Below are 19,854 nucleotides of genomic sequence, written 5' to 3'. Positions count from 1 at the left end.
CGTTTAGCTTAGCTTACCTTCGTTTAGCTTCGTTTAGCTTAGCTTAGCTTAGCTTAGCTTCGTTCAGCTTCGTTTAGCTTCGTTTAGCTTCTTTTTGCTTCGCTTAGCTTCGTTTAGCTTCGTTTAGCTTAGCTTAGCTTCGTTTAGCTTCGCTTAGCTTAGCTTAGCTTAGCTTAGCTTAGCTTCGTTTAGCTTCGTTTAGCTTAGCTTAGCTTCGTTTAGCTTAGCTTACCTTCGTTTAGCTTCGTTTAGCTTAGCTTAGCTTCGTTTAGCTTCGTTCAGCTTAGTTTAGCTTCGTTTGGCTTAGCTTAGCTTCGTTTAGCTTAGCTTAGCATAGCTTAGCTTAGCTTAACTTCGTTTAGCTTCGTTTAGCTTCGCTTAGCTTCGTTTAGGTTCGTTTAGCTTCGTTTAGCTTAGCTTAGCTTCGTTTAGCTTCGTTTAGCTTCGTTTAGCTTCGCTTAGCTTCGTTTAGCTTAGCTTAGCTTCGTTTAGCTTAGCTTACCTTCGTTTAGCTTCGTTTAGCTTAGCTTAGCTTCGTTTAGCTTCGTTTAGCTTAGTTTAGCTTCGTTTAGCTTCGTTTGGCTTAGCTTAGCTTCGTTTAGCTTAGCTTAGCTTAGCTTCGTTTAGCTTCGTTTAGCTTAGCTTAGCTTAGCTTCGTTTAGCTGCGTTTAGCTTCGTTTAGCTTCGTTTAGCTTCGTTTAGCTTAGCTTAGCTTAGCTTAGCTTCGTTTAGCTTCGTTTAGCTTCGCTTAGCTTAGCTTAGCTTCGTTTAGCTTCGTTTAGCTTCGTTTAGCTTAGCTTAGCTTCGTTTAGCTTCGTTTAGCTTAGCTTAGCTTAGCTTCGTTTAGCTTCGTTTAGCTTCGTTTAGCTTCGCTTAGCTTCGTTTAGGTTCGTTTAGCTTCGTTTAGCTTCGTTTAGCTTCGTTTAGCTTAGCTTAGCTTCGTTCAGCTTCGTTTAGCTTCGTTTAGCTTCGTTTAGCTTCTTTTTGCTTCGCTTAGCTTCGTTTAGCTTCGTTTAGCTTCGTTTAGCTTAGCTTAGCTTAGCTTAGCTTCGTTTAGCTTCGTTTAGCTTCGTTTAGCTTCGTTTAGCTTCGTTTAGCTTAGCTTAGCTTAGCTTCGTTTAGCTTCGTTTAGCTTCGTTTCGCTTCGTTTAGCTTAGCTTAGCTTCGTTTAGCTTCGTTTAACTTCGTTTAGCTTCGTTTAGCTTCGTTTAACTTCGTTTAGCTTCGTTTAGCTTAGCTTAGCTTCGTTTAGCTTCGTTTAGCTTAGCTTAGCTTAGCTTCGTTTAGCTTCGTTTAGCTTCGTTTAGCTTAGCTTAGCTTAGCTTCGTTTAGCTTCGTTTAGCTTAGCTTAGCTTAGCTTAGCTTCGTTTAGCTTCGTTTAGCTTCGTTTAGCTTAGCTTCGTTTAGCTTCGTTTAGCTTCGCTTAGCTTAGCTTAGCTTCGTTTATTTTCGTTTAGCTTAGCTTAGCTTCGTTTAGCTTAGTTTAGCTTCGTTTAGCTTCGTTTAGCTTAGCTTAGCTTCGTTTAGCTTAGCTTAGCTTAGCTTCGTTTAGCTTCGTTTAGCTTCGTTTAGCTGCGTTTAGCTTCGTTTAGCTTCGTTTAGCTTAGCTTAGCTTAGCTTCGTTTAGCTTCGTTTAGCTTCGTTTAGCTTAGCTTAGCTTAGCTTCGTTTAGCTTCGTTTAGCTTCGTTTAGCTGCGTTTAGCTTCGTTTAGCTTCGTTTAGCTTCGTTTAGCTTAGCTTAGCTTAGCTTAGCTTCGTTTAGCTTCGTTTAGCTTCGCTTAGCTTAGCTTAGCTTCGTTTAGCTTCGTTTAGCTTCGTTTAGCTTAGCTTAGCTTCGTTTAGCTTCGTTTAGCTTCGTTTAGCTTAGCTTAGCTTAGCTTCGTTTAGCTTCGTTTAGCTTCGTTTAGCTGCGTTTAGCTTCGTTTAGCTTCGTTTAGCTTAGCTTAGCTTAGCTTCGTATAGCTTCGTTTAGCTTCGTTTAGCTTAGCTTAGCTTAGCTTCGTTTAGCTTCGTTTAGCTTCGTTTAGCTTAGCTTAGCTTAGCTTCGTTTAGCTTCGTTTAGCTTAGCTTAGCTTAGCTTAGCTTCGTTTAGCTTCGTTTAGCTTCGTTTAGCTTAGCTTCGTTTAGCTTCGTTTAGCTTCGCTTAGCTTAGCTTAGCTTCGTTTATTTTCGTTTAGCTTAGCTTAGCTTCGTTTAGCTTAGTTTAGCTTCGTTTAGCTTCGTTTAGCTTAGCTTAGCTTCGTTTAGCTTAGCTTAGCTTAGCTTCGTTTAGCTTCGTTTAGCTTCGTTTAGCTGCGTTTAGCTTCGTTTAGCTTCGTTTAGCTTAGCTTAGCTTAGCTTCGTTTAGCTTCGTTTAGCTTCGTTTAGCTTAGCTTAGCTTAGCTTCGTTTAGCTTCGTTTAGCTTAGCTTAGCTTCGTTTAGCTTAGCTTACCTTCGTTTAGCTTCGTTTAGCTTAGCTTAGCTTCGTTTAGCTTCGTTCAGCTTAGTTTAGCTTCGTTTGGCTTAGCTTAGCTTCGTTTAGCTTAGCTTAGCATAGCTTAGCTTAGCTTAGCTTCGTTTAGCTTCGTTTAGCTTCGTTTAGCTTCGCTTAGCTTCGTTTAGCTTAGCTTAGCTTCGTTTAGCTTAGCTTACCTTCGTTTAGCTTCGTTTAGCTTAGCTTAGCTTCGTTTAGCTTCGTTTAGCTTAGTTTAGCTTCGTTTGGCTTAGCTTAGCTTCGTTTAGCTTAGCTTAGCTTAGCTTCGTTTAGCTTCGTTTAGCTTAGCTTAGCTTAGCTTCGTTTAGCTTCGTTTAGCTTCGTTTAGCTGCGTTTAGCTTCGTTTAGCTGCGTTTAGCTTCGTTTAGCTTCGTTTAGCTTCGTTTAGCTTAGCTTAGCTTAGCTTAGCTTCGTTTAGCTTCGTTTAGCTTCGCTTAGCTTAGCTTAGCTTCGTTTAGCTTCGTTTAGCTTCGTTTAGCTTAGCTTAGCTTCGTTTAGCTTCGTTTAGCTTAGCTTAGCTTAGCTTCGTTTAGCTTCGTTTAGCTTCGTTTAGCTTCGCTTAGCTTCGTTTAGGTTCGTTTAGCTTCGTTTAGCTTCGTTTAGCTTCGTTTAGCTTAGCTTAGCTTCGTTCAGCTTCGTTTAGCTTCGTTTAGCTTCGTTTAGCTTCGTTTAGCTTCTTTTTGCTTCGCTTAGCTTCGTTTAGCTTCGTTTAGCTTAGCTTAGCTTAGCTTAGCTTCGTTTAGCTTCGTTTAGCTTCGTTTAGCTTCGTTTAGCTTCGTTAAGCTTAGCTTAGCTTAGCTTCGTTTAGCTTCGTTTAGCTTCGTTTCGCTTCGTTTAGCTTAGCTTAGCTTCGTTTAGCTTCGTTTAGCTTCGTTTAACTTCGTTTAGCTTCGTTTAGCTTCGTTTAACTTCGTTTAGCTTCGTTTAGCTTAGCTTAGCTTCGTTTAGCTTCGTTTAGCTTAGCTTAGCTTAGCTTCGTTTAGCTTCGTTTAGCTTCGTTTAGCTTAGCTTAGCTTAGCTTCGTTTAGCTTCGTTTAGCTTAGCTTAGCTTAGCTTAGCTTCGTTTAGCTTCGTTAGCTTCGTTTAGCTTAGCTTCGTTTAGCTTCGTTTAGCTTCGCTTAGCTTAGCTTAGCTTCGTTTATTTTCGTTTAGCTTAGCTTAGCTTCGTTTAGCTTAGTTTAGCTTCGTTTAGCTTCGTTTAGCTTAGCTTAGCTTCGTTTAGCTTAGCTTAGCTTAGCTTCGTTTAGCTTCGTTTAGCTTCGTTTAGCTGCGTTTAGCTTCGTTTAGCTTCGTTTAGCTTAGCTTAGCTTAGCTTCGTTTAGCTTCGTTTAGCTTCGTTTAGCTTAGCTTAGCTTAGCTTCGTTTAGCTTCGTTTAGCTTCGTTTAGCTGCGTTTAGCTTCGTTTAGCTTCGTTTAGCTTAGCTTATCTTAGCTTCGTTTAGCTTCGTTTAGCTTCGTTCAGCTTCGTTTAGCTTAGTTTAGCTTCGCTTAGCTTCGTTTAGCTTCGTTTAGCTTTGTTTAGCTTCGTTTAGCTTAGCTTAGCTTCGCTTAGCTTCGTTTAGCTTCGTTTAGCTTCGTTTAGCTTAGCTTAGCTTAGCTTAGCTTCGTTTAGCTTAGCTTAGCTTAGCTTCGTTTAGCTTTGTTTAGCTTCGTTTAGCTTCGTTTAGCTTCGCTTAGCTTAGCTTAGCTTAGCTTAGCTTCGTTTAGCTTCGTTTAGCTTAGCTTAGCTTCGTTTAGCTTCGTTTAGCTTAGCTTAGCTTCGTTTAGCTTCGTTTAGCTTAGCTTAGCTTAGCTTCGTTTAGCTTCGTTTAGCTTCGCTTAGCTTCGTTTAGGTTCGTTTAGCTTCGTTTAGCTTCGTTTAGCTTCGTTTAGCTTAGCTTAGCTTCGTTCAGCTTCGTTTAGCTTCGTTTAGCTTCTTTTTGCTTCGCTTAGCTTCGTTTAGCTTCGTTTAGCTTAGCTTAGCTTAGCTTAGCTTAGCTTAGCTTCGTTTAGCTTCGTTTAGCTTCGTTTAGCTTCGTTTAGCTTCGTTTAGCTTAGCTTAGCTTAGCTTCGTTTAGCTTCGTTTAGCTTCGTTTCGCTTCGTTTAGCTTAGCTTAGCTTCGTTTAGCTTCGTTTAGCTTCGTTTAACTTCGTTTAGCTTCGTTTAGCTTCGTTTAACTTCGTTTAGCTTCGTTTAGCTTAGCTTAGCTTCGTTTAGCTTCGTTTAGCTTAGCTTAGCTTAGCTTCGTTTAGCTTCGTTTAGCTTCGTTTAGCTTAGCTTAGCTTAGCTTCGTTTAGCTTCGTTTAGCTTAGCTTAGCTTAGCTTAGCTTAGCTTAGCTTCGTTTAGCTTCGTTTAGCTTCGTTTAGCTTAGCTTCGTTTAGCTTCGTTTAGCTTCGCTTAGCTTAGCTTAGCTTCGTTTATTTTCGTTTAGCTTAGCTTAGCTTCGTTTAGCTTAGTTTAGCTTCGTTTAGCTTCGTTTAGCTTAGCTTAGCTTCGTTTAGCTTCGTTTAGCTTAGCTTAGCTTAGCTTCGTTTAGCTGCGTTTAGCTTCGTTTAGCTTCGTTTAGCTTCGTTTAGCTTAGCTTAGCTTAGCTTAGCTTCGTTTAGCTTCGTTTAGCTTCGCTTAGCTTAGCTTAGCTTCGTTTAGCTTCGTTTAGCTTCGTTTAGCTTAGCTTAGCTTCGTTTAGCTTCGTTTAGCTTAGCTTAGCTTAGCTTCGTTTAGCTTCGTTTAGCTTCGTTTAGCTTCGCTTAGCTTCGTTTAGGTTCGTTTAGCTTCGTTTAGCTTCGTTTAGCTTCGTTTAGCTTAGCTTAGCTTCGTTCAGCTTCGTTTAGCTTCGTTTAGCTTCGTTTAGCTTCTTTTTGCTTCGCTTAGCTTCGTTTAGCTTCGTTTAGCTTCGTTTAGCTTAGCTTAGCTTAGCTTAGCTTCGTTTAGCTTCGTTTAGCTTCGTTTAGCTTCGTTTAGCTTCGTTTAGCTTAGCTTAGCTTAGCTTCGTTTAGCTTCGTTTAGCTTCGTTTCGCTTCGTTTAGCTTAGCTTAGCTTCGTTTAGCTTCGTTTAACTTCGTTTAGCTTCGTTTAGCTTCGTTTAACTTCGTTTAGCTTCGTTTAGCTTAGCTTAGCTTCGTTTAGCTTCGTTTAGCTTAGCTTAGCTTAGCTTCGTTTAGCTTCGTTTAGCTTCGTTTAGCTTAGCTTAGCTTAGCTTCGTTTAGCTTCGTTTAGCTTAGCTTAGCTTAGCTTAGCTTCGTTTAGCTTCGTTTAGCTTCGTTTAGCTTAGCTTCGTTTAGCTTCGTTTAGCTTCGCTTAGCTTAGCTTAGCTTCGTTTATTTTCGTTTAGCTTAGCTTAGCTTCGTTTAGCTTAGTTTAGCTTCGTTTAGCTTCGTTTAGCTTAGCTTAGCTTCGTTTAGCTTAGCTTAGCTTAGCTTCGTTTAGCTTCGTTTAGCTTCGTTTAGCTGCGTTTAGCTTCGTTTAGCTTCGTTTAGCTTAGCTTAGCTTAGCTTCGTTTAGCTTCGTTTAGCTTCGTTTAGCTTAGCTTAGCTTAGCTTCGTTTAGCTTCGTTTAGCTTCGTTTAGCTGCGTTTAGCTTCGTTTAGCTTCGTTTAGCTTCGTTTAGCTTAGCTTAGCTTAGCTTAGCTTCGTTTAGCTTCGTTTAGCTTCGCTTAGCTTAGCTTAGCTTCGTTTAGCTTCGTTTAGCTTCGTTTAGCTTAGCTTAGCTTCGTTTAGCTTCGTTTAGCTTCGTTTAGCTTAGCTTAGCTTAGCTTCGTTTAGCTTCGTTTAGCTTCGTTTAGCTGCGTTTAGCTTCGTTTAGCTTAGCTTAGCTTAGCTTCGTATAGCTTCGTTTAGCTTCGTTTAGCTTAGCTTAGCTTAGCTTCGTTTAGCTTCGTTTAGCTGCGTTTAGCTTCGTTTAGCTTCGTTTAGCTTCGTTTAGCTTCGTTTAGCTTAGCTTAGCTTAGCTTAGCTTCGTTTAGCTTCGTTTAGCTTCGCTTAGCTTAGCTTAGCTTCGTTTAGCTTCGTTTAGCTTCGTTTAGCTTAGCTTAGCTTCGTTTAGCTTCGTTTAGCTTCGTTTAGCTTAGCTTAGCTTAGCTTAGCTTAGCTTCGTTTAGCTTCGTTTAGCTTAGCTTCGCTTAGCTTAGCTTAGCTTCGTTTAGCTTCGTTTAGCTTAGCTTAGCTTAGCTTAGCTTCGTTTAGCTTCGTTTAGCTTCGTTTAGCTTCGTTTAGTTTCCTTTAGCTTCGTTTAGCTTCGTTTAGCTTCCTTTAGCTTCCTTTAGCTTCGTTTAGCTTCGTTTAGCTTAGCTTAGCTTCGTTTAGCTTCGTTTAGCTTAGCTTAGCTTCGTTTAGCTTCGTTTAGCTTCGTTTCGCTTCGTTTCGCTTCGTTTAGCTTCGTTTAGGTTAGCTTCGCTTAGCTTCGTTTAGCTTAGCTTAGCTTCGTTTAGCTTCGTTTAGCTTGGTTTCGCTTAGCTTAGCTTAGCTTAGCCTCGCTTAGCTTAGCTTCGCTTCGCTTAGCTTAGCTTAGCTTCGCTTAGATTAGCTATTCTAAGCTAAGCTATGTCTTTTCTCTGTTATTTCAACATAGTATAATAAATTTATAAATTTCCTCCTACCATGGCTAAATAATTCTACATCAACAAGAAATTAGTGTTGCCCATTCACGTTTTCGCCGTTCTGTGTTGGTTGGCGACGAGTAGACCACTCTGATCAATACGGTAATCCAACTATAGGCCTACTTTATTCTGCAGTACTCGCTTCAGGGTCATTAATACTTTAGTCCAGGAATGACATTTTACGAGTTTGTTCTTTCCCCCATACCTAGTTCCAGTTTTTAAATACGGCATAAACACTATTCCAAGTATACATATTTTATTCCTGTTAGTTATTATGCCATGTTCCCATTATACTTTATTCCACCATCCCTTGTTAAACATTATGCATGTCAAAAATCCCCGTTAAAAGCTTAATGTTAATAAAATTTAATTGTGAAATGGTAATATAAATTCGAAATGGAAATTCTAAATTAATGTTGTAATTAACTTAATATATTTCCTTGAAAAAACCATGAGTTTCATCGAGTTTTCTTGTTTTATACTTTTCATGCAAAATAAAATTGGTTTGAAACCTGTGAAACCCTCGATAATATGGTATAAAATTAATCGCTAAATTATGAGCGTAAATAACTTAATAAGTTTCCTTGAAAAAACCATGAGTTTCGTCGAGTTTTCTTGTTTCATACTTTTTTATGCAAAATAAATTTGGTTTCAAACCTGTGAAACCCTTGATATTATGTTATAAAATTAATCGCTAAATTATGAGCGTAAATAACTTAATAGGTTTCCTTGAAAAAACCATGAGTTTCATCGAGTTTTCGGTAAATTTATGCAAATTAGTATTCTTGTAGCAAACTTTTGAAATTAGCGGCCTTATGCATGGGGACGTTTGTTGGTGAATTTTATGCAAATTAGTATATTGGCTGCAAACTAATGAAAATACTAGCCTTATGCAAGAAAAAGTTTCAGAATTTATGCAAATTAGTATTTTGGAAGCAAAATTTGAAAATGGCGGCCTTATGCAAAAAAATTGGTTTCCTGCAAACTTATGCAAATTAGTAGCGTCCCAGAAAAATCCGGTGCAGGGTTGCAGACATACATGCAGTAAGCCTATATATTTGGAAAAGTCTGCTCAACCACGAGTCCACGAGCAGGCTGGGAAGGATATTTTTTAAACTAGTCCTTCGGACCAGTGACCCCCTAGTGTCTGAAATAGGGTACGTTCAGTAACGAAAATCTCAAAGAAATCGCTGTTTTCTTGATGTTTGGTTGATGGGCTCGAGACGTCACAGTGACGTAAAAGGTTGTTGAACGGAAAAGTCACATTTTGAAGTTAGCGCTGTTTTCGAAAATGGGGTTGGGGAAATGTCTTACTGGCCCTCAGAACGTTACGAAGCGCAAATGGTTTTGTCCACTATTAATGAACTCGCAAATAATGAAATTGTTTAAGAAAATTATGTCCATTTGAATGGTAGAAGTAGTTTTGTAAAGAAAACGAATACAATTACTGTTGGAATAGCATTATTGGAATGTAATTTTTAAATCCCGCGCCTACAACAGTCAAGCGCTACGTCACGCCATCAAAAAAACCATATCGATTAGATGGTTTTTCTGATGAGCAAGCGCTGAGCATCATGACGTCAAAACCGGAAACGCGAAAAAGCGTACAGTAGTGAAAATCTGGCATCGCTTAGTAAGCGCTGCCATCAAAGAGGGTTACTGAACGTACCCATAATTTACTGGTCTCCGGACTGGTCCCAGCCTTTGCTCTCCAATAGATTTGCAATTAAAAAACTGGTCCGAGGACCAGTAACCCCCACTTCTTGAATTATAAAACTAGTCCAAGCAATTAATAAACTGGTTTTGGACCAGAGGAAGTGTGCTATTTCCCAGCCTGTCCACGAGTGACGGTCCACATTGCCCAGTCCATGGATGTATAAGTATCGTGCAGAGTGCAGACCAAGGGCAAAGCAACTTAAGTTACTTAACCAAGATTATTCAGCACTTTCGTTAGTCTGTGGATGTATTTCCAAACAAAAGAAGTTTGAAATTATATTTGGCATGGCGGTTGTTTTGGAATGAGTGGAGTTTAGTAGTAGAATGTCAATGGATCAAACGACGTGATAAAAATAAATGAAAATTACTTGTGTTAAAAGTTAATATAATTATAACAACATTAAGGTCATGGCAGTTTTTAACAAAGGTATGCATTAACATCTAACTGTATTCTTAATATCATTCGAAATGTTGAATTTTTATTTTTAGGCGACACAACAACAGTGGTATCCTTATATAGTCATGTTCGGTTTATTTTCTTCTTGACAGATTTCATTCAAAATTAGTACATTAATGTGTCATAAAAAGACGCTTAAAATACTACGTCATGCAAGGTCAGGTTACCTTCCACTTTAACCAGGTGGAACATACCAGGAGGAGGGGCTTATAGTTTTCATTCATTAAAACGACATACCAGAATGGCGCTGGGGGCGGAGTTAAGCCCGAATTGCCAAGTCCCTATAATTTGAAAATCCTCATAACCTCATCTAGTTCCTTTGTCCATTTAAAACAAGTATCTGGCTGTGGTTTAGTTAAAACAAATGCCACTAGATGCTCCCATAGTCGAGGGGTGGAGTTGACTGGGCCGTTATGTTACGTAGCAAAGGCTTATTTTAGCTCCGCCCTCGTGGACGAGTTCTGATTGGTTCCTGCCTTTGGCAAGGCAAAATTGCTGCGCAGAAGACTAGACAGCATACTATGGGCGCCAAAGGAGCTTACATTTCCTTTATTATTTGCCTGTATTAGGTTGTCTTACTAGAACTGATATTTTTAAAAATTTCAATATCCATACGCCTTCACTCAATGAAACATTTAGCTTTCTTCACTTCCATACCAAATACTTTTGTATTTTGGTGGCTGGTTTGCTGCTGTTTATTTGATAGTTGAATTTTGTATTTTGGTATACAAAGGTGAGAAGTACAAGTACATCAAAATTATAATGAATTGAATAACATCAAAGAAAATAACAAAAAAAAAAAACAGAAAACAAAAATATATATCACATTTACAGGTCTAATTTTTCCATATCCAACTGGAAATTTTGTTTCCGAAATATTTCTATTATTGTTCGTATTGGGGATTGAACTTATTCGAACTTTTTTGGGTAAGAGTTTTAGTTATAGGGACTGTAAAGAAGGCATCGGCGGGTGGGTAAAAATTATTTGAAATACGTCAGAGGCACGTGACCAAGGAGAGGCGTGGTTCAAAGAAGCTCAGTTCGTTTTATTTCGAAAACCACCACTTCATGGAATTGGCGCTGCAATCTCGCGAAAAACAAGGACTAGATGTTAACTAGTTCCACTCCATGAGGAGTCTTTGTATCTTGGCATCACGTGATGTCTGTGACGTATTTCAAATAATTTTTACCCACCCGCCGATGCCTTCTTTGCAGTCCCTTTAAATTCTTCATGAATATTTATTGTTCTGTATTGCACTAGTACACAAAGCTCTTTAAAGGAAAAGTTTATGTAACATAACATTATACTTTAAAAAAACTGCCTTTTTCTAAATATAAAAGGAAAAAATATATAAAAAATGGAAAGATCTCTTATTACAAAATAATTAACATTTAATTAGTCTTAAAAATAATCAAGGACTACTGCGCCATCCGCCATTGGTTTGGTGGCGTCTGCTAGCCCAAACCATGACCTTACCCTTACCTTTCTCAGCCTGTGAGGAGTCAACCAATCCAGTAGGGGTTCTGGCTAGCAGACGCCACTGAAGCAATGGCGGATGGCGCAGTAGTCCTTGATGGTTTTTAAGACTAATTAAAAGCTAATTATTTTGTAATAAGAGATCATTTGCTATCTCTAATATTTAATTCCTTTTATATTTAGAAAAAGGCGGTTCTTTTAGGGTGTAATGTTATGTTATCTGAACTTTTCCTTTAATTTTATAGATACCAGTAATTTTTTTATAATTACATAGGAAAAAAAGGCAATTTGACAGAGCGACCTCTGTCTGTGGCGGTTTCAGTTGGACTAACGGCTCCCGCTGTTATTGGAGTAATATATTTTTTACTGTGGCAAACCTACGTACTCCGAATTGAACTCATAATGTGTGGAATTCAACTGTCCTTTCAAGGAAGTCAGACACTCCTCGGACTAATGGCCATGTTAAATTTTGCGAAGTGAGGCCATTAACATATGTTAACCAAGCCTTCTGAGTTCTTTGTGTTTTGCAACAATAGCACTTTTCTTCATAGACTGAAGTTTTTGGCTGATTTTCGTAGTTCAACACATTTTTGCAATGAATGTTGTAGTCTGCCACAATGTTCCATTGATTTTCGTAGTTCCACACATTTTTTGGATGATTTTCATGGTCAATGATTTTTCCAGTTCTGCGCATTTTTGGCAATGATTTTTCTAGTTCCGCACATTTTTGCAATGATTTTGCTAGTTCGCCACATTTTTGCAATGAATTTTCTAGTTCAGCACATTTTTGCAATGAATTTTCTAGTTCAGCACATTTTTTGCAATGATTTTTGTAGTTTGGCACATTTTTTGCAATGATTTTTCTAGTTCAGCACATTTTTTGCAATGATTTTTGTAGTTCAGCACATTTTTGCAATGATTTTTCTAGTTCAGCACATTTTTTGCAATGATTTTTCTAGTTCGGCACATTTTTTGCAATGATTTTTGTAGTTCAGCACATTTTTGCAATGATTTTTCTAGTTCAGCACATTTTTGCAATGAATTTTCTAGTCTGGCACATTTTTTCCAAGGATTTTCGAAGTTCGACACATTTTTCGGATGATTTTTCTAGTTCGGCACATTTTTGCAATGAATTTTGTTGTCTGGCGCATTTATTCCAATGATTTTCATAGTACTACACATTTTTTGGATGATATTCATAGTCAATGATTTTTCCAGTTCGGCACATTTTTTGCAATGATTTTTCTAGTTCGGCACATGTTTGCAATGAATTTTCTAGTTCGGCACATTTTTTTCCAAGGATTTTCATAGTTCGACACACTTTTTGGAGGATTTTTCTAGTTCGGCACATTTTTGCAATGAATTTTGTTGTCTGGCACATTTTTTCCAATGATTTTCATAGTACGACACATTTTTTGGATGATTTTCATAGTCTGGCCAATTTTTGCAATGATTTTTCCCGTCCCGCATAATTTGCAATGGTCTTCATAGACTACATTAGTTTTAAACCTAATTTTTGTAACCATAACCCAGTTTTGGTATGATTTTTCTAATCAGCACGTTTGGAAAAGTAGTTGATCATTTGGAATACAATACATAGTTTCCACCAAAGGTGGAAGAGTCTTCTCTATTCCTCCAATGTGCCAAGATATTGCAGAGAAAAGAGCTAGCAGTTCAGTTTGAGTCAGTACTTGACTAACATGGCAAACAAAGAGAGTGACAACACTGCACTGAAGTTTTAGCCACGGATGTGTATTGTAGAAGGGCCTAGACATAAGCGTACTAGTGCTCCACGCACAATTTTCGCGCATACCGAGCCAATGTAAACAATCTCTGACGTCACGTGTTTTAAAGGCGGCGTCCGTTTTCTTCTTTCCCGGCTTAATTCTTTGAATATTTTCCATATTATAATTAATATAAATAGAAATAATAGTAAAAATAAAAATTTAAATAAGATTTGCAAACCGTTGAGAAACTCCGGTCACTCGGAAGTCGATACACAAAAGACCGAGGCTTAACCCTCCTGAACGTTCGTAGCTCGCGGCCATCTTTATTGTTTACATTGGCTCGCCTAGGTTTGGAGGGAGGGTCAAAATTCATACCCCCTTTTTATGGACAAATAAGGTCTAGCTTTTTTAGTAGAGGGGAAGCTACGAGTCTCTACTCCTTCTACAATACAGCTCCGTGTTTTAGCTGAGAATGGTAGAAAGTTTCTGAAGCCCTTTAGTGATAACCTTACCAACTATTGCACGGATATGCTGCACCTGCTTTTATTCGAAAGTTATATTTTCAAAATTGTGCGAACTCGTTTTAATCAGCATTAGTCAATCGTTTTACCTTTTACGAAATTGCTTTCAGAGCTCCTCCTTCAGGATTTCGATGAAGTGAATTTAAAATCATCCAGCGGTGATCTAGACATCGATTTGACTATTTTTGTACCTTTTCGAAACGTTCACCTTACTTTGAAACAATTTTAAACATTTCCTCTATTCCTTGGACAATGGCAAAAAATATCGATGTCGATCTGTTTTTACTTACAAATAAAGCACATCAGTTCCATATTTCTGATAAGCTATTTTATTCACTTCCCCGGTTTTACATAATTTTATCAGCAAATAATTCAGAAAAAATTCCATGAATTTTTCAGCGTATGGTTGGTTCATTAGGAAGCAATTAAGCTGTAAAAGTTTTAATGTCTAATAACCATTCTACTGTTTTTTAAAACTCGTACGTTCAATTTGTAAAAGTAAAAAAGTAATTCAAAATAAAACCATTAATCGGGGACAAAATTCGCGAAACACAATTTTTTAGATCGCCATCGCAAAATGCACTTTTTAATTACATTAATGTGACGTCACCTATTTAAAAAAAAAATCACAGATTTTTTCGACAACGAAAACTAAGGTAGGAAAAAATGTTAATATTTTTGATTTACAATGTTGTACGTAGCTGCGAAGTGCCACCTTGTGGCTACCTTTTGGGAAAAATTAATAAAATCACAAGTTTATAAGATATGTTAAGTAAGTTTGGCACTGGTTACTAAGAGCTAGTCTAATTCGTAAAAAGATGACCAGGATAAACATAAACATCCAGATTTTTGGAAAACTCTCAAAAAGGGTCCTCCCATACCCATAGTTGAGGAACGGGGTGGTGTTAACTGACCCACTAAGCTTTAGCAAAGGGTAGTTTTAGCCCCGCCCACGTTTTTACAAGTTCTGGTTGGTTCCTGCCTTTGGCAAGGCAAAATTGGTGTGTTAGGGACGCAACAGGAGACGTACGTTATTTCCGCCTATCTCTCCTATGTAATATCCGAAAAATATGAGACTTAAAATGTATGGTAAGAACCAGAAGTGAGATGAGACTAGAAGTGAAGGGCTCTAGCATTGGTAATAGATCCTGGCATTAGTGAACAAATTTCAGGATTTTACGCCGCTTCAATCGCGCCTACGCTAGAGAGAAAAAAATTGGTCGAGTTCCAAAAAAATTTCTTACCCCCTTCCCCTCAACCTAAAGCCGCGGAACACGGACGCGGGTGCTTGAATCTAGTTCGGCCGTCTACCACCGCGAGCGTCTCACGTTTTGGAGGGAAAATTCTGAAACCGCCACTAGAGGGCCAACCGTTGGTGTGTTATCAAGAATATTCACTTTCGCCAAGTGAAGAATTTGGTTAGTCTCATCTCAGTTCTGTAAGAACTTAAAAGCGGAGTTTAGCTATAGTTAGTAACATCTGCCAGTAGCGCCATCTGACCACGCACTACAGCGTAATTTATGATGGCATCTTATGATAAAATGCTATTACTACTTTTAATTAATATATTATGAAAGAAGATGTTGTTAAGGACCAAGTACATAAATCTCACTGCCAATTTCTTCTGGCCTTATTCACCAAGTAGCTAGCTCTTAGTACAGTAAGGGAAGTATATTACTTAAGTAACATATACTATAAACTAATGATAATGATACCAAAACCCATGTTAAAGATCTAATCTATTCACGAAGGATTATATGAATTTCATTCAAAAATATTTTTGACAAAAATCTGTGGTAGTTCATCGTTTGTTTTAAATACATCGTTGGTTTGCATCAGCTTTGATATACTGTAGAAATTGCAAGCTCTTACGCTTTCGCTTTTATACATGTCTATAATTTATAATAAGTAAAGAAATCCCATTGTTCCTTTGAAAATTAATGTCTTTCTGAACAATGCATAGGCGTTTTTTGAGTATTTATATATAAATATTCAAGTACCAATAGTTGTTTTATAAAATTAACGTGTTACCATGGATAAAGAATGCGCTTGAGGAAATTTGTTTTTACGCTATAGGATAGGCAACTCCCATCTCGGACGACAGCTTATTCTGTATATACTCTGTTACAATTACAACATCGGTTGTCAGCACGCGTAAAGCTAAGTCTCTATGTAACGTAGCTTTGTACGTGCTGTCAAGAGACAAAAAACTTCAGGATCTTCAGGATTTAAAATATCCGCGAGTTTTTTAGCTCGAATGCACGGATCTCTAGGCCTTAGTTTCAAATACGTGTAGTAGGCTGTAGGCAATTTTAAACATATTTGAAACTAAGGCCCAGAGGTCCGTGCACTCGAGCTAAAAAAACTCGCGGATATTTCAAATCCTGAAGATCCTGGTTTTTCGTCTCTTGACAGCACGTACAAAGCTACGTTACATAGAGACTAAGCTTTGCGCGTGCTGACAACCGATGTTGTAACAGAGTATATACAGAATAAGCTGTCGTTCGAGATAGGGAGTTGCCGATCCTGTAGAGTGAAAACAAATTTCCTCACGCGCATTCTTTATCCATGGTGTTACCGTGTTATATCATGTGACAGTTCCTGGGGGCTTCGTATTGTACATTAAAAACTTAATATTAGGCTGACATGAAAACATCATTTCAATTTTCATCACTAAGCTCTACCCCTTTTTTATTGAAAACTAAATTATTATCAGATGCGAAAAGGAAAAGGCTTAGCCGATGTTAAATTTCGGTTTGTATTTACATGTTTTTTCCAAAAGAAATATGGGAAATTCAAATTTCACACGCATATAATAATAATTTTCGTTTCATCTTTGATACGTTAATTTGTACCAACTGATTCGAAATTCCACGACTAGTATCATTAGTATGTTAAGTTATAATCATGTTTAAATACTTCAAAATGGTATATTTATAATTATAAAGGGAATATAACCTGAAGGATTTTTTAGGAAAATATGATTAATTTAATCCACAACCAACGAAATCACTCAGTAGCTCAAAAACAAAATGGGTTACGTAAAAATGGAAATGGCATTTATTGTTTTTTAAACTTTTCGTGTTGCGTACGAAAAATATGGAGTTATATTTCCATTAAAGAGAGAATGAATGTTACTAATTCAATCTCAAATTGTTGTATAGACATTTCATTCCCCCTTTAACTTGATTTTTCGTCTTTACAGTGTATAAAGCTGCATAATTAAGGCTTACATGCTAATTAGCCATAATATATAGCAAATTAAGTAATAGAGAGTTTTCGATATATCACAAAATGTTTTTTTTTAAAAAAAATGTCCTTCAAGGGTTAAATAATATTTTACATTTCAAAAAATAAAAGTTAATGTTAATTTTTTTCTTTCTAAATTGCATTTAAAAATTCGGAATTGAATTCATGTATAAAAATTATAAAAGCTAGGCATACATGTATAAGCTCTAAAAATGATACTATAGTAGGGAGTTTGTAACCAGATAGTGATGATACCATTGTGGGAGAACAGAACATTGTATCATATCCCTTTAAATTGAACAGGGTTGCCACAGAACCCGGGAATGCTGGAAAGTCGGGAATTTTGAAATTGAGTGAGAAATATTAGGGAATTTTCAACAATTGTCACAAAACTCAGGGAAATAAATGAATTTATACATTCACGGTACTACTAATTGTTAAATACAGCATTCTGACTTTTCTATAAATGAAAGTACAAAAACTCATCAAGTAAAATGACTTTAAACGTCAGGGAGAGCCCCGAAAAGTCTGGGAGAGCCCCGAAAAGTCTGGGAGAGCCCCGAAAAGTCTGGGAGAGCCCCGAAAAGTCTGGGAAAGCCCCGAAAAGTCTGGGAAAGCCCCGAAAAGTCTGGGAAAGCCCCGAAAAGTCTGGGAAAGCCCCGAAAAGTCTGGGAAAGCCCCGAAAAGTCAGGGAGAGCCCCGAAAAGTCAGGGAGAGCCCCGAAAAGTCAGGGAGAGCCCCGAAAAGTCTGGGAGAGCCCCGAAAAGTCTGGGAGAGCCCCGAAAAGTCTGGGAGAGCCCCGAAAAGTCTGGGAAAGCCCCGAAAAGTCTGGGAGAGCCCCGAAAAGTCTGGGAAAGCCCCGAAAAGTCTGGGAAAGCCCCGAAAAGTCTGGGAAAGCCCCGAAAAGTCTGGGAAAGCCCCGAAAAGTCAGGGAGAGCCCCGAAAAGTCAGGGAGAGCCCCGAAAAGTCAGGGAGAGCCCCGAAAAGTCTGGGAGAGCCCCGAAAAATCAGGGAGAGCCCCGAAAAGTCTGGGAGAGCCCCGAAAAGTCTGGGAGAGCCCCGAAAAGTCTGGGAGAGCCCCGAAAAATCAGGGAGAGCCCCGAAAAATCAGGGAGAGCCCCGAAAAGTCTGGGAGAGCCCCGAAAAGTCTGGGAGAGCCCCGAAAAATCAGGGAGAGCCCCGAAAAATCAGGGAGAGCCCCGAAAAATCAGGGAGAGCCCCGAAAAATCAGGGAGAGCCCCGAAAAGTCAGGGAGAGCCCCGAAAAGTCAGGGAGAGCCCCGAAAAGTCTGGGAGAGCCCCGAAAAATCAGGGAGAGCCCCGAAAAGTCTGGGAGAGCCCCGAAAAGTCAGGGAGAGCCCCGAAAAATCAGGGAGAGCCCCGAAAAGTCTGGGAGAGCCCCGAAAAGTCTGGGAGAGCCCCGAAAAATCAGGGAGAGCCCCGAAAAATCAGGGAGAGCCCCGAAAAATCAGGGAGAGCCCCGAAAAGTCAGGGAGAGCCCCGAAAAGTCAGGGAGAGCCCCGAAAAGTCAGGAAGAGCCCTGAAAAGTCAGGAAGAGCCCTGAAAAGTCAGGAACAGCCCTGAAAAGTCAGGGGAGAGCCCTGAAAAGTCAGGGGAGAGCCCTGAAAAGTCAGGGGAAAGCCCCGAAAAGTCAGGGAAAGCCCTGAAAAGTCATGGAATTTAAATGAAAAATCTGTGGCAACCCTGGCAATTGCACCACCCATAATCATCTCCACAGTGATAAACTCCTGTATCTAATATTCCACATTTTTTTAAGCCATAATATACTGATTTGTATAAGACTTGTCAGAGCTACCATATTATCTAGCACATGGGGGGAACAAACATTATATGTGAGGTATTACTGTCATTGATCTTAGGGACAAAGGCCACCTTTATGTCATATTGTAAAGTCATGGATGCTGCGAAATACATTATAGCTGTCCATATGCGATAGGCATTGTTAAATATAGGCAACCTTACGTTAAGTAGGGACTTATGTTAATGAAATTGCATTTCGGTTGGTTTTTTTTTTACAGATATACTTAGTATATGTATATACATTAATTAATAAGTAAGAGTCGAGGCTAATTTAGTCGAGCTTCCGACATTGATTTTATCAGTGAATAATTTTCCTCTTGTAGCTTTTTCCTAGCCGAGTCTGTCAATGACAAATCCTGTTGGAGGAAAATGAAATGTATTTTAAACTTTTTCGCATTGTAGACATCCCAACTGATTTTTAATGTCATAAGAGTTCTGATTGGTGTAGAAGATTAGCCAGCATGTTAGGGATAACACAGAAGCTGAAATTTGCTTTAAAGGGAGGGTGAAGTGGAAAATCAAGTGATTTTTTACCGATTATTCTACTAATTATAAGACCAGTTTGCATAGTGAAACATTCAGGAAATACCAGTTCCGAATGATTTTAAAATTATTTCAAATTAGGTTCAGATTTTAAGGATAATTTTAAACAAGGACTTCCGACCAATCGCGTAACGCCCTGCCTTTTCATTAACAAAATTCTCGTGGCACATTCCGTGTCGAATGAAAGTTATCACGAGATTTGATAAAATTAGGCGCGCGACGTGACAATCGTGGCGCCAGACATGAACGTGCCACGAGAATTTTGTTAACAGGAAGGCAGGGCGTTACGCGATTGGTCGGCAGTCCTTGTTTAAAACTATCCTTAAAATCTGAACCTAATTTGAAATAATTTTAAAATCATTCGGAATCTGTATTTCCTGAATGTTTCACTATGCAGACTGGTCTTATAATTAGTAGAAGAATCGATAAAAAATGACTTGATTTTCCACTTCACCCTCCCTTTAAAGCAAATGTTGACTCCTGTGGCATCCCTAACAGGCTGGCCAATCTTCTACTCAACAGTTTTATCTTGTGACTTCTTGTCATAGGCAAGAACCAATCAGAATTGGTCCACGAGGGCTTAGCGGGCTAGTGAACTTCATCCCTCTACAATGGCGACATCTAGTGGCATTTTCATTAAACTGAACCATAGCCAAGACTTAATTGCTTTAAAGCAATAAAGTCTCGGCCGTGGTTTAGTTTAAACAAATGTCACTAGATGTTCCCATAGTCAAGGGGTGGAGATAAATAGCCCGCAAAGCTTAGCAAAGGCTAGTTTTAGCTCCGCCCCTTGTGTATGGGTTCTAATTAGCCTTATTCCTGATCAGCGCCACCTACCCATAGCGGCGACTTTGAGAACTACTGTAATCGGCAAGCCAACCAGATGTAGCTAAAATCTGGTGACGTCATTTTTGGTAAGACCCCGATAGTGCCCGTCAGTGACGTCACCAGATTTTAGCTACATCTGGTTGGCTTGCCGATTACAGTAGTTCTCAAAGTCGCCGCTATGGGTAGGTGGCGCTGATCAGGAATAAGGCTAATTGGTTCCTGTTTTTGGCAAGGTAAAATTGGTTTGTGTAGAAGATTACCCAGCACAGCCAAAATTTGATTTAATTAGTAAAATATCTTACCCTGTTTAAGTTGTTGACAGTTTGTTCCAAAACGGCTATCCTTTCATCCCGTTCTTTCAGTAAATCAAGGAGTCTACAATTTTCTTCTCGCGCCCTTTCCAGTAACTAAACAAAACAGTCATAATTACAAAACAATTTCGGTCTACAGCATGTATAAGGTAAAAA

The 19,854-nt window shown here is 38.7% G+C and overlaps 2 protein-coding genes across 5 annotated transcripts in view; one reads left to right on the top strand and one right to left on the bottom strand.

The window, feature by feature from the left end:
• The first annotated feature begins 8,758 nt into the window (after positions 1 to 8,758).
• On the top strand, positions 8,759 to 13,260 carry LOC149616146 (transmembrane protein 216-like). Of its 2 annotated transcripts, XM_089856969.1 has the most exons (6): positions 8,762 to 9,192; positions 9,255 to 9,271; positions 9,862 to 9,955; positions 10,057 to 10,149; positions 10,974 to 11,175; positions 13,058 to 13,260. In XM_089856969.1, the coding sequence occupies exons 1-6, from the start codon at positions 9,174 to 9,176 to the stop codon at positions 13,080 to 13,082; spliced, it is 450 nt and encodes a 149-aa protein (XP_089713095.1). In that variant the 5' UTR covers positions 8,762 to 9,173; the 3' UTR covers positions 13,083 to 13,260. The 2 variants fall into 2 exon arrangements, with proteins under 2 accessions (XP_089713096.1, XP_089713095.1); XM_089856970.1 differs by having other exon boundaries at positions 8,759 to 9,192; positions 10,974 to 13,260.
• Positions 13,254 to 19,854, bottom strand: part of LOC149616145 (PRKC apoptosis WT1 regulator protein-like) — a 23,677-nt gene continuing 17,076 nt past the window's right edge. For all 3 annotated transcript variants that reach the window (XM_089856966.1, XM_089856968.1, XM_089856967.1), the window contains 2 exons: positions 19,690 to 19,794; positions 13,254 to 18,372 (listed from right to left, as the gene is read on the bottom strand). In XM_089856966.1, the coding sequence (XP_089713092.1) occupies positions 18,283 to 18,372; positions 19,690 to 19,794 (195 nt within the window). In that variant the 3' untranslated portion in view covers positions 13,254 to 18,282. The remainder of the gene's footprint in view (positions 18,373 to 19,689; positions 19,795 to 19,854) is intronic.

This window comes from Phalangium opilio, unplaced genomic scaffold (genome assembly GCF_054372755.1).
Source record: "Phalangium opilio isolate 3A_F unplaced genomic scaffold, DU_Popi_V2 ptg000217l_1, whole genome shotgun sequence".
In the NCBI taxonomy this organism is placed as follows: Eukaryota; Metazoa; Arthropoda; class Arachnida; order Opiliones; family Phalangiidae; genus Phalangium; species Phalangium opilio.
The sequence above is the reverse complement of the archived record's forward strand: the minus strand, read 5'-3'. Positions and strand labels throughout refer to the sequence as shown.

Excerpts from the sequence above, each read along its gene's own strand:
- LOC149616146 (XM_089856969.1), top strand. Across the intron at positions 9,956-10,056 it reads TTGTATTTTGGTATACAAAG|GTCTAATTTTTCCATATCCA; the intron begins GTGAGAAGTACA and ends TCACATTTACAG. Across the intron at positions 10,150-10,973 it reads ACTTATTCGAACTTTTTTGG|GAAAAAAAGGCAATTTGACA; the intron begins GTAAGAGTTTTA and ends ATAATTACATAG.